Below are 13,792 nucleotides of genomic sequence, written 5' to 3' on the forward strand. Positions count from 1 at the left end.
GACCAGAATACATTAAAGATCTGCTGCTGTTGTATCAACGTTCCACACCTCTCAGGTCTTCTGGTTCTGCTCTGCATCCAGAACCAGAACCAAACACGGAGAAGCAGCATTCAGCTTCTGTGCACCACAAATCTGGAACAAACTTCCTGAAAACTGCAAAACAGCCGAAACACTGAGTTCCTTTAAATCAAGACTCAAGACCCAGCTGCTTAGAGTTGCTTTTAAAACATAAATTAAACATTGATCAAAATATTTGATGTGTTTTTGTTTCATGATGGTTCTGGACAAAATGTAAATGTTTGCTTGTTTCATAATTGGTTATGATTTTCTTTGTTTTATGGTGTAAAACACTTTGAACTACCTTGTTTCTGACATTTTCTACACAAATAAACTTTACTTCAAAAAACACACATATGAGACAACAACTCATCATCAACTTTCCTTTCTTTTCTCTGCCTGCTCATCAACTGCATCTTCAGTTTGTAAAATCTCCCATTTAATCCTAAAAACGTTCTACTGGATATGTACATTTTTTTATTTTCTCTATTTTGCTGCTTTATAATCTCAAATATCCTGATGGGTAAAAAAAACCAAGCCATCGTCACCTTTTCTCAAACTGCAACAGCTGAAACCAAAAGCAAAATCTAAGCATGAGTCAAGAGCCTTCCACTGATAAAAATCTGAAATTGTGACGTTTTTTCTGCAGAAGTCTAAACCTGGGAACATTTGGGTGATGACGACTTGTAGAAATCCGTTTCCAACCAAACCATCCGTTGCTTAGGAATGCTGCTGCTTGTAAAATACGTTTTGGTTTCAGGAGGAAGCAGACGGACGGACGTGTCGTCAGAGTTTCTGTAATACAGAAATAATACGCTGCTGTGATGTTGAAAGTTACCATTAAAGTCACTGTTTATGAATGCAAAAACAGGATTTATGGAAACAAGATCCACCTGCCTGGGAGGAAATGGATAAAACACACAAAAAAATTAAAATAAACTCAAACATTTACTCTGAGTTTCCGTCTGTAAAATTTGTGAAAAATAGATAAGCAATAATTTGCGTTATATAGCCTGTTTCATAAGAAAAATCATGTTATTGATAAATTTAAGTTTTAAACTAAATATTTATTTAGCCAGCTAAATATTTAGTTCACAAACTAAATATTTAGAAGCCACATATTTAGCTCCAAACTACATGTTGACATGTTAACTATTTACTTTCAGACTAGTAAGATAGCTAATTATTTAGTTAGAAAGCCAAATGTCTATTTTAAATTGTTGAGTTTTTTCAGACTAAATATTAAGTATTTAGCAGACTAAATATTTAGTTTGAATGCTAAATATTTGGTTTGAAGCAATATATTTATTTAGGAAGCTAACTAGCTCCAAACTAAAATGGAAAGAATGCTTAATATTTAGTTTAAACTATTTAGCTAGCTAATTATTCAGTTAGAAAGTTAAGTATTTAGTTTACAAACTGGTTCTCAACTAAATATTTTGACAGCTAGATATTTAGGTACAGACTAAATATTTAGTTTGAAGCAAGATATTTCATGAGGAAGCTAACTACTTGGCTCCAAACTAAAATAGCTAGAAAGCTAAATATTTAGTTTCAGACTATTTAGCTAGCCACCTAGCTCATCATTTATTTGGGAAGATAAATATTCAGTTTTAAACTAAATATTTTATTAGGAAGCCAAGTTCTTAGCTCCAAAATAAATAGTTAGCTTGCAGTGCAGCGTCTGAATGTGACTGTTAGGATTTTAAAATGGCTCGTTTTCCAAAAAATTGTATTTTTAAGCGCTTTGGCTGTTTTTAGTAGCAGTAGAAACTCAAATGGAAGCATAAGAACGTGCAAAATGTGAATCTTTAAGACTAGAAAGCCTAAAAAGCACCATAGAAGTGACAAAGTTCTGCATCCTTGGTTCACAAAGTAGTGATAAAATAGGTCCTTCCTCCCTGAAGTTATTACAATTTAATCACTGTCCCAATAAACGGTGAGCTTTCTCTACTCCTGTTTTCCACATTCTTGTAAAGTAGTTGGGTTTTTCACAAAATAATTGTATATAACTGTATATTTTTATCATCATTACCAATTTCTAGCTGCTTTCCAGTTGAATTTCTTTGAATTTCCCAGTTTATGGACAAATAAATGTTTTTTTTTATGCTAAACATCAAAGTTCTTCACTGATGTGTGTAAATCTGACCCAGATAGACTAATATACATTATTTTGTTCCCAATTAATCGTTTCTTATGTGGTATGCAGAATAAACCAAGTTAAAGATAAAAGCTTGCGATAAGATTTTCCAGATTGTGTCACTTCTTTGCTCCAGAGAGAGAAGAATAACGGCTGGGTTTCTGTAATCTCGAGTTAATCACGTCTGCATAAAGCTGCTCCCCTGACAGCGACGGCGCTTTGCAGAAAACGATAAAAATATCCAGCATCAGAGAAAAAGGTAAAAAAATAAATAAAATCATGCTGCTGCAGGAAGGAATTAGGTCTGTGGGTCTAAATTTAGCTCAGCTGTTATTACTGCAGACATAACCAGCTCCAACATATGCATAATAAATGACAGAAAACCTGATGAATTAGTAATTATCCAGAGAGTTTCTCCCGCTGGTCTAAAACCATATCAGTGGGTCATAAGTAGCGACTGTAGTCAAGGTGAGGAACTCGAGGGGATTAGCTTAGCTTTTATATAAACAGCACACAGCAGAACGCTCCCATTATTTAACCGCATTAACATGCAGAGACTTCCGCACACAGGTTTATTTCAGGCCTTCGCAAAAATAAAATCAGATTCAATGAAGCAAAATCAGCTAAACAAACAACATGAATCATTGACATCTCTTCAAAACATCCTCTCTGCCCACTATTCGCTTAAAAACACAAAATCCTACCAAGTAATTAGGCCCGAGCAGCGAAGCGCTGCGAAGGCCTATTGTTTTCATACCGTTTATTAGGCCCGAGCAACAAAGCGCTGCGAAGGCCTATTGTTTTCATACCGTTTATTAGGCCCGAGCAGCGAAGTGCTGCGAAGGCCTATTGTTTTCATACCGTTTATTAGGCCCGATCAGCGAAGCGCTGCGAAGGCCTATTGTTTTCATACTGTTTATTAGGCCCGATCAGCGAAGCGCTGCGAAGGCCTATTGTTTTCATACCGTTTATTAGGCCCGATCAGCGAAGCGCTACGAAGGCCTATTGTTTTCATACCGTTTATTAGGCCCGATCAGCGAAGTGCTGCGAAGGCCTATTGTTTTCATACCGTTTATTAGGCCCGAGCAGCGAAGTGCTGCGAAGGCCTATTGTTTTCATACCGTTTATTAGACCCGAGCAGCGAAGCGCTGGCGGCACAGGGACTATTGAAATCGCAAGATTTCTCGATTATCATTTTTTTTTATTTGCCACTTTACACGGCCTTTTGGAGGCTTCATCATATTCAAAACTCATCAAACTTGACCCAAAATTGTCCCCCGAGGAAAATTTTCAGATTCTGGTGGAATCGCACATGGGCGTGGCCAAACTGCTCTACAGCGCCCCCTAACGTGAGATAGGGGAAACCGTAGGTTAAAGAGATCTGAAACTCAGTACTTAGGTGGAGCCCCCAGAATCAAGAAAAAAAGTCTCTTGGCGGTCCCCCCTAAAATGCACAGGGAGGCGGCCATTTTGGGTCAGAGGTCAAATTTTCACTTTTACTCACGTTGAACTTTGACGAACTCCTCCTAGAGATTTTGACTGATCGGCTTCATTCTTGGTCAGAATGCAGTTAAGGCATGGGGCTTTAAAAGTTATTGAAAAAATAGACTTTTCGTACACGTTTAGGGGGTGTGGTAGGGCGGCGAACTTGGCGTACTCGCAAAAACAAACGAAACGCTATAACTTTCACATAAAAAGGTCAATTGGCACCAAACTTGGCACGAGTGATCCTGGTTGGATCCCTGAAAGTCCTATGTCATCATTGTCTGACGTCATCTAAGCGGCCTCCAACGCTGCTTGCGGCTTTAATGTGGTCTAGTTTCTACTACAAATATCCTAGTACACTTCAAATAAAACAAACCTTTGCAGTAAAATACAAGATCTTGTTCTAAAAATGAAATATTGTCATTGCGGTTCTTTCAAATACCAAAATTTCCACATAACTTTATATTTTGGTCTGTCTGGTGATGCCATTTTTAAATATGAAATGATTGCCCTTCTGATCAGTTACTGAGTTTTTAAGTAGATTTTTTACCAAATATTTTTTTGGTAATTTCTTGGACGGCTACTTTTTTCTTTTACTTAAGTAAAATTTCTGGTTACTCTACCCACCTCTAGCAATGGATATATATATAAAAGTTTCCCTTTCTTATAAGAGAAATATTAAACTTTTTACATTATTTAATATTATTTGGCTCTCGTTCTGCTCATGTAGCTTCCAGCATCTTTCATTAGACACTATGTCATTTTATGAGGTCATAAACTACAGAAGTTAGACAGCAGAGTTTTAATTAAAGTATTCAAAGCGATATCGAAGCTTTTATTTTAGCTGCAGAGTCGCAGTGTTGCCAGAATAAACTTCTGATTTTAACCCAATCCTCTGGGTCGGTCCGTTAACAAGCAGGAACATAAAACCTGCAAAACTTTTCTGATCAGTTTCTGAATTTCTGCAGTAAATAAAAAACCCACCAAAGTCCAACAGGACCGGTCCAACATTTGGTCTGAGGGTTTTTCAGCCATCATCGCTGCAGGTAAACAATCAATAAGTTAAAACAACAGTGGAGCAGGTTGAACACCAACACTCATTAATAATGGATCAGACTCTGCTGCATAATTAAGACCCAAACAACATGTACACAGCTGTCGCCACGTCAGGGGGCACTTCAGCACGAATCTTTAAATATTTTGTAGGAATCAGTAATTTAAGCTATTTTTTATTGATTTTTGCCGACTTTGAATTTGAAATATTCCTCATCTTTTTTCACCAAGCTGTGATTTTCTTACTGTAACTGTTAAGGACAAATAACTTCAGTATGAAAACTAAAAGGATTGACTTTCACACATTAATTTGCATCTCACTCATGTAAAGTTTATGGTTCAAAATTTTTATACACATTTGTTGGCTTAGAGAATTATAGGGTGTAAATGGAGCAATTTTCCTAAATTAAGAGACATTTTTGGCGGCTAGTCAAGAACCCATTCCTAAGCAATACATTCCTCTTCAGGGATTTTCCCCCATTTTTATATTTATTCCTGCAGCTATAACATTCATTTGTTGCTGCATTTTATGTTAAACTGTGAATTAACAGACGCTGGACAAAAAGGAAGGAAGAAAAACTACAAACAGATTGAAATAAATAAAAAAAACACACAAAATGCATGAAAGATTTAAAATCTGATCAAATCAGATTTAAAGACGTTTGATTCACCAGAGGACGCCGGCTTTCTGCTCAGATCCATTTTTAAAGTAATCCCTCCATCTAAGCCCACGTGGGCGCGGCCGCAGATTATCCTCAGACGGTCAGACAGACGTCACGTCAGAACCAACCCGCTGCGGGGCGGCGCCGAAAACCAAAGGCTGGTCATGAAACTCCGGCGAGTCTCGGTGTTAAAAGGTTGTTAATCCAGACGACGAGGCCTGCAGAGGCATGGAGCCGTTTATTGACAAAAATCTGTTTACAGGAAAATAACCAGGTTCAAAGGTCGCGTGCAAATCTGGTCATTACGCAACAGCATTTTAGGATTTCAGTCCATCGTCAGGATATTAAAGAAATCATCCTTTACATCCATCAGCATATTGGTTAAAAAAAACAACAACTTTATTCACATTAAAAAATGAAATTACTAATTTGACAAGATTAAACTGCAAGCAGCTTCTCATCTATGAGAAAAGTCCAGATGCATCCAAACACTGAAAAATTAAAAAATTAATTTCTGAGTTTCAAGCGTAAACTTTACAACTCAGAAAGGTCACGGTCAAAATTTCTGAGTTAAATCTGAAAATCTTCTGAGTTTCTTCTTGACAATTTTGACAGAGAAATGTTCTTCAGAGAAATGTTCCTGTTTTTTCTAGAACATTTCCGAAATTAATCTAAAAGAAATTTGGTTTTTTGTCTGACTTTTCTAGCTCAGAAATCTTCTCGTTTTTCTTGAAAAAATCTGAGATTAATTTCAAACTCAAAATTTCTAAAAACTATTTTAGTAAGTTTTCAACTTTTTGAGTTCAGACATTTAATTTTTCCCAATGAAATTTAAGATTCATCTCAACTTTAGATTTTTTTTTCTGGTAAATATTTTACTTTAGGGTCAAAGATTTTCACATTTCTGACCCTAAAGTCAAATTTCTGTTTTCAAACAGAAAATTTCTTGAAAGTTTGAGATTAATCTAAAAATTTCAGAGTTTTTTTTTTCTTGACTTTCCAAGGTCAGGAATTTTTAAAAGTACAAAATTTCAGAGTTTTTTTTTTTTGCAATGTTTTAGTTTTGGAGATCAGAAATCTTTTTTTTTTAAAGTTTTTATTTTTTTTTTAGTTGTACCAAATGGCCCAACAGATTCAGCGAACTGAAAATATCAGAAGAACAAAGTTGGTGTAAGAGGTCTGAGGGCTAAATTACGATTGCTCTTTCTTCACTGAAGTTACTTGTGTTGGATTGAGTATCCAGAAATTTTACACAAAAGAGTACCAATAGTTCATAACATTACTCAAGTAAAAAGTACAGTACTCCTAAAAGTAAACTTTATCAAAAAGTTACTCCAGTAATTCTCATCTCTGTCTTTTATCGACATGAGGCTGTGGAAGTCTGGGAAACAAAGGCAACGCAGAAACATGAGATGACCTCATTCACCTGCAGGCAGTTTCTAATTAAATCTGCACTACAGTTCAAACACACACAGGCTGAAAGGAAAAACTTGCAGTCAATAAAGATTCATTTGACTTTGCTGTGAAACGCGTCCAACTTCATGGCCTCCTCCAGCTTTTGTCTGTCTGACCGAGCAGTTCGACTCTGAACTGTTCAGGCAAGAAGCCAATGCTGCTCCGTGTTGTGCAAACATCATAATTGGAATATCGTCCCATTTAAAAACCGGGTTAATTGTGGGAATAGTGCCGTTGTTGCAAACTGAAGGGTTTCCCCGGGATGCTGTCCGGCCGCTGCTGCGTCCGATTTGACCCGACCTCCGGCTGCGGGTCGGTTTGTTCGCTGAACCGATCCCCGTCGGGTTTGTGTGGTGTAGCGAGGCGTGCCGAGGCTCTGAACGCAATTAAATGATCATTTCCCCGTCGATCGCTGCGCAACATGGATGACCTCATAATCAGAGCCCTGCTGCAACTTGCTTAGCCAAACAAGCGCTTTAATGTGAGGGATAATAAATCTGATGCTCAGGTAATAAAAATCGACATTTCTTTTATTTGAACGCAATCCGACCTCATCCTGATTACAAAATCGGTTCTCCTTTATTGCTTTATGTATCCGAGACAAATTCCTGAAGATTTATTGATCCAAATCACTTTAAAAGACGACAAGACAGATGCAATAAAACAACTGAGACGTTAAAAACAATGTGAGTGGAAAAGAACTCACATTCTCTACTTGAGTAGAAATACAGATATTTGTATGAAAAAATACCGTAGCAAAGTTAAGAGCACAAGTTGAACTGTTTTACTGAAATAAAAGTAGAAAAGTACAAGTTTTGAAATGAGTACAAGAAGTAAAACGTAGTCAAAGTATCTACTGTACCTCGGAGCTAAATGCTTTAGTTAGATAAATATTTTGTTCAGCTTAGTTGCTAAATATATTGATAAATATTTTTGCTAACCAGCACGTGTTGGCAATATTTAGCAACCGTGCTAAGTGTTTAGCCTGGTTGCTAAATATTTAGCTAAATATTTTACTGACCAACACGTATTAGCAACATGTTGGTTGGAATATTCAGCTAAATATTTACCAAGTAAATATTTGGTTGCTAATATTGGCTAAGAACCAATACTAGCAACCAAACAAAACATTTAACTTCAAAATAAATGTCTTGCTTTCTTGCCAATTATTTAAATATTTAGACGGTGAATTAAATATTTAGTTTAACGCATGAATGAAATGATGAAAATGTGATTAACCCCAACACTTTTCTTCAGGCTAAATAACAAAATATCACTTAATTTTTTATTCTGTAATCCATAATCAATCAGATTTTTCTGCATTTGACCAGCTGATCGCCGGCCGATCGATGATTTAACTTCACATCAGCCTGACAGACACGTTTCAGCGTCTCAAGGCCACAGCTGAATATTCGCTCAGCAGCATTCCTGTAGCTATTGTAGGAGCCATCAGCTGAATAAATGATCTGAGTGACGAACAGAAGTCAAGATAAGATAAAAACTTCCTTTTCACGTCAAGAGAGAAAACATTCGATCTAACATTCTGAAGAAACGATCCTGAACATAGCAAACCGCCCAGATCACCGACTGGACAGAGACTGGGAATCTGAGGAATGTGTATGATGGCGTGCCAGAGGTGCAAGTTGATGTTTTACGGCGTAACGTAGCAGTGCAACAAGATTTTATTAGAAATTCTACAAAAACTCCTCTTTCACCACAAGACTTCCTGGAAAACAGTTTAATATTCGGGTTATTCAGAGCAGCGGAGATAAGCAGCCAGGCCATTAGTGTTTGGCAGACAGTCGGGAGTTCTGGTGTTGCGCCAACTTGGACAGAAAGAGTTGGCCCGACACCTCCTGAACTATATAATGATTCGAGTTACTCAGAGCTGCTCAGGTTGGATAATAAAAGGCAGGAGGATAATAGACCCCTGAGGACTACAGCGCCACGCTAAAGTATTTACACCGACTGCAAGTTTTCTGCATTTAAACGCAGTAAAACCAGGAAAACTTAGCCAGGATTCTACATAATAAACAAAAGGAGTGAATTATTGTAAACTGGGTGTAAAAATGTTGTATAGGATTCAAATTCTGATTCATAGATAATCTGGAAAGTGTGGCATGCATTTATGTTCACCAAAACATTTTGAAGAAATTACAAATGAAAGTCTTAAAGGGCAGTATAAACTTTGTTTTCCAGGCACATACTGCCATTTTATAGCATAATTAAATAATTATATTACCTTCAGTTTAAAAAAAGCTGAATATATCAAATATTATCTTAAAGAAATTTTACTTCCTGATTTAATGCCTTGAAATTGGGCCTCTGTCTCTTTAAAACCTTCTGCCCTTTCTGAAGCTCCGCCTTCAGGAAGTCATCACATCGTCACTCCTCTATTAACCCTTTCATTACGTTTTTGCCTCGTTTAGCCGTTATGAGCTCAGCAGTTCCACCAGGTGTTTGCTAATTGCTGCTGGCTAGTCTGAAGGAGCAGAGTGGGGGAGGAGCTGCGCCTCAGAGGCGGAGCTAGGTCCAACCCAGCGTTTTGCACAGCTAAATGGTTGCCATGGAGATTAAAGGACTTCTCAAAAATGCATGAAAGAATCAATGCAACACTCCAGGTTTGTTTTTGTTGAGGAAATAACATTAAAAAAATTAAGTAACGCTAAGAAAGAAAAAGTCAATGTTACTTAATACTGCCAGCTTTTTGTCCCTTCCTGCCAGTCAGACTGGATGGAGAACATCTGAGCTGATCACGTTTCAAACCTGTTGGTTTATCATAAACACAGTGAAACACACTGAAGTTTGTCTTTGTTCTGCCGGCGTGAAAATTTGCATTCGACCACAACTGAGCAGCAACCGACCTCTTGTTCCACCTCCTGACTTAAAACCTGCTCACCAATTAATGCAGGCAGCATCTATTTCTTAATTTCTATGCTAATGCCTTCTACAGTTTCCTCACTTGTGCACATTTTTGCAATTAATAAAACTTCTTAAAAACTCAAAACCTGAGCAAGAAATTCAAATAAATTGTAAAGCCGGTGTTCTGAGTGGGAGCAACTAAAGATGCGTGAATAATTTTAACTCCCTCCAAAAACTTTTATAACTTCCCATTTCAATAGTTCACACACCAAATATACCTTAATATGCATCAACAGTGGAAACTACGACTGTGTGTTAGAACCACTGCAGACAGAAAAAACAAAAAATATATTTCTGATCTTGGAAAATCTAAACTTTTTGAAAAATCTAAAATAGAAAAAAAAAAAAACTTAAAACTTTAGATCAATCTCATAATTTTCTACAAAAACAAGGATATTTCTGAGTTCCAAAAATTTGTGAAAAAAAACAACACAAAAACTTAGAAATTAGGATTAGTCTTAGAAATATTCCAGAAAAATATGGACCTTTGAGCTTGAAAAGTGGAAAATTTGCTAGAAAAAAATCCAATGAGATTAATCTCAAGGAATTTTCTATATAAAAAAAAAAAATGTTTGAGCTCCTAAAGTTGAAAATTTGTTTTAAAAAAAAGAAGAGAAAAGAAAATGATCAACATTGATTTGAACAAGGAAATTTCTGAGCTCCAAAAGTCGACAATTTGCAGGAAAACTTTGAAATTCTTAGATTAATCTCAAACATTTGAGTTTTTTTCCTGCATGTTTTCAACTTTTAAAGCTCAGAACCTTCCATGTTTTTATAGAAAATTTCTGAGATAAATCCCACAATTTTTTAATTTGACAAAAAATTCCTCCTTTCCATCTACATTGGCTCTAAAACGCCGTCATAGGAAACCATCTTATTGTTACCACAGGAGCTAGCTTAAGCCTAACCCGAAATATGATGAAGTAAATATAAAATACTGCAGAAGTATTTTGCCAAAGATTCTAAAAATGTAAATTACAAAGAGTTAACCCTGAAAATATCACGGTATGTACATTTTCTCATGGTGAATTGCAGAAAGAGAGCAGAAGACGAGCAAATCGTCTTTAAATTGTGGCCGGGCACCGTTACACTCGGCTCATTAAGCACAGATCTTTCCACTGGTTTTGTCTATTGTCTCCAGTTTGTTTACATTCAGACCGCAGGGTGAAACAATGGATGGGAAGCATACAGTGACCCAGTGGGGGGTCAAAGTTCAGCCACATACGGCTTACTGTAACCCAGGAATTGTAACTGTTTATGAGCAGAGACTGATGATGCAGATTTTTATTCCCCATGACCAACATGTTGATATTTTTGACTGTTTAAGCTGTAAGATAGATTAAAAAATGTCAATATTAACCAGTTAAAGTGCATTTTTGTGAGTACAGGAGATCTACGTGACTGCATGTCTTTCTATTTTCAAGCCGACTTTCTGAAGTTCTTTCTTGATTTTCTTTGGTGTTCAGCCTCTTTTTTGCAAACTTTCAGTCTAATCTGGGCAGCCAAATATGAGAAAATACCAGGACAGCTTAAAGACAAGAAAAATCAAGAGTAAAAAACTAACTAAAAAAATTTTTTAAAAATCAATGCAGAGGAGAGTCAAAGCTGTCAAAGTCTAAAGTACTTGGTTTAAAACAATTGCACAGACCAACAGTAGAGTTGCTTTAACTTCCAAAACTGTCACACATTTAATACTTAACCTTTAAACGCATGTAACAATAAAACAAAAACATTTCATCTGCAACTGAAAAACTGCAGAAGTTGAACCTGATGTGAGAAAGTTGCCAGTTTGATCATTTCTTGTGGAAATTTATTATGCAGAAAAGGGAAAAAAAATAATCCAAGAGTTCATCATTTTCAGTGGAAATGGTCTTATAAAACAAATTAAAACAAATATTCAGGTTCTCAGTAGATTGGAGACACTTGAGTCAGACCACGGCAATTAAAAAAATCTATGAACCGAACTGAAAGCGCTGCGTTTCCATTGACCATTTAGTTGCACAATTTGACATTTTGAAAATAAATTTGCTGAATGGAAACAACGGCAATTAAAATAAAAACTCTTTTTTAATATAAAAACGTTTTGACTCTAGGATGAGGTAGTTGACCGTATCTAAAATTGGTTTACTTTGCAGAATTGCTATGGAAAAACCCTTCTTCCACACACACACACACCAACGAACAACCTGACCAACAACCGGATGTTACTCCTGGTGGAAACCACAAAGAAGACGTCAACAGGAAGTAGTAGGAGGTCCGTGGTGCTGCATGTTTTTTAATGACTTATCATGTAAACAAACTTTTTTACGTGTGATTTTAATTGAGTTCTTTATTTACTGGAAACACAGCAATCTCAAAATTGTGTTTATTTTTTTTGATTAGCAAAATACAGACAAAGATTTACGCTCATTTGTCGTGGAAACGCAGCAAATGTGTGTACGTTTAGTTAATATCCTTAAAACTGATGACTGGATCTGATGAAGTCACACAGGTACAGTTACCTGAGGATATGTGAAAGTGTGTCACTTTCACACTTTTTACCCTCACAGTTTTTTCTTCCACTTAACTTTACATTAATCGGCTTAATCACATCGCTGAAACTGGGCAAAACAATTCTGCTGTGAAAATTATATTTTAACTCTAATTTTCAGATACATTTTTCATTAGCTCCAACAAAAAAAGAAAATTTACAGAAAATAAACCCTTGAATTATACATTTACTTTATTTTTTCGATGATGCACCAGCATGACTGACCGCGTTCATCCACCGTGCAACAGTGTGAAGGTTAAAAACACTCATCCTGATGTTAAAGCCTGTTATTCCCGCAGCCGCATGGCAGCTCTGCAGCTCAGACTCTGCAAAGCTCCAGAAATAATCCCTCCACAGAAACACATCTGCAACTTTAAATGACAGAAATGAAAATAAAAACCCCAGCGAACACACCTTTGAGACGGTCATGTGTTGGTTGCTCCTGGAAGAGGACTCTGCTGGCGCTGCTGGACTCGGATCCGGATCCGGTGGCACTTTGCGGCGTCGTTAGATCATCGGTGGCAGCTGCATGGCGGCCGCTGGAAAAGTCACAATGTCCGGCTTCACCTTGTGAGACCCACAAGTCTGTCTGGAAAACTGAAAAGAAAAAAAAACTAAAAATCTGCAGAAACTGGAAGACAGGACGGTTCGGCGTCCTGACAGACTGCTGGAGTCCGGAGAGGAAGAGGAGGAGGAGGAAGAGGAGGAGGATGATGCGACGAGGCAGGGGGAAGAGGAGGGAGGGGCGAGGGCATCAGGTGCAACTCCAGGAAATTAGGATTAGAAACAGCTGCTATAAATGGAATAAAGTCCAGTCTGCAAGAAAAACAAACACATTTCATCTTAAAAATACGTCAAAAAATGAATAAACTGATTAAAAAAGGTAATTATCAGGGAAAGTGGTGAATTATTTTGACTCCATTAATGAGTTTTTGGTTGATGAGAGCTGAAACGGGTGTGTCGGCTTGATTACTGCGCGATTTTAACAAAGGTCCAGGTGCGACCCTAAACTCTCTGGGTTCAGGGGCGCTCCTAACCCTGCTGGGCCTCCGGTTCTTTCTGTTATTTTTGCATAATTTTGGTTGTGTTTATGCAAATAGCCTAAGTCTTGCCAGGTTGTGCAGTTTAGGATGAATTTATTTTGTTATTTTGTCAATTCCCCACCCTCTTTATGTATATTTAAACTAAATAGAACAGTCTGCATCCCTTTGACAAGATTATTTTTTAGGACACTATGTTTTGCTGTTTTCCACAAAATTTCCCAAAAATTGAAATATGAGTGGGGGAAAGCTACTTTCTTGAATCGTTAATTTTGTACAAAGGGCTAAAAATAATGCTCAGTCAGTGTCAAAGCTATTTTTCCAATGGGTCCAAAGGTAAGAACAACTAAAACTGACTCAAAAAGAGTTACGTTTCAGAAAATTCACAACTTTTTGGTCAATTGTGAATTGTTGCAACTTCGATCAAACCGTGCGCACCGGACAGTCA

The 13,792-nt window shown here is 37.0% G+C and overlaps 1 protein-coding gene across 1 annotated transcript in view; it reads right to left on the reverse strand.

Moving 5' to 3' along the window:
• The window catches only part of coro2aa (coronin 2Aa), a 42,706-nt gene extending 29,718 nt beyond the window's left edge, over positions 1 to 12,988 (reverse strand). Inside the window, exon 1 of the mRNA XM_032562113.1 lies at positions 12,719 to 12,988. Within this exon, the coding sequence (XP_032418004.1) occupies positions 12,719 to 12,733 (15 nt within the window). The 5' untranslated portion in view covers positions 12,734 to 12,988. The remainder of the gene's footprint in view (positions 1 to 12,718) is intronic.
• Positions 12,989 to 13,792: the final 804 nt, after the last annotated feature.

The sequence above is a fragment of the Xiphophorus hellerii genome, chromosome 5 (genome assembly GCF_003331165.1).
Source record: "Xiphophorus hellerii strain 12219 chromosome 5, Xiphophorus_hellerii-4.1, whole genome shotgun sequence".
Classification (NCBI taxonomy): Eukaryota; Metazoa; Chordata; class Actinopteri; order Cyprinodontiformes; family Poeciliidae; genus Xiphophorus; species Xiphophorus hellerii.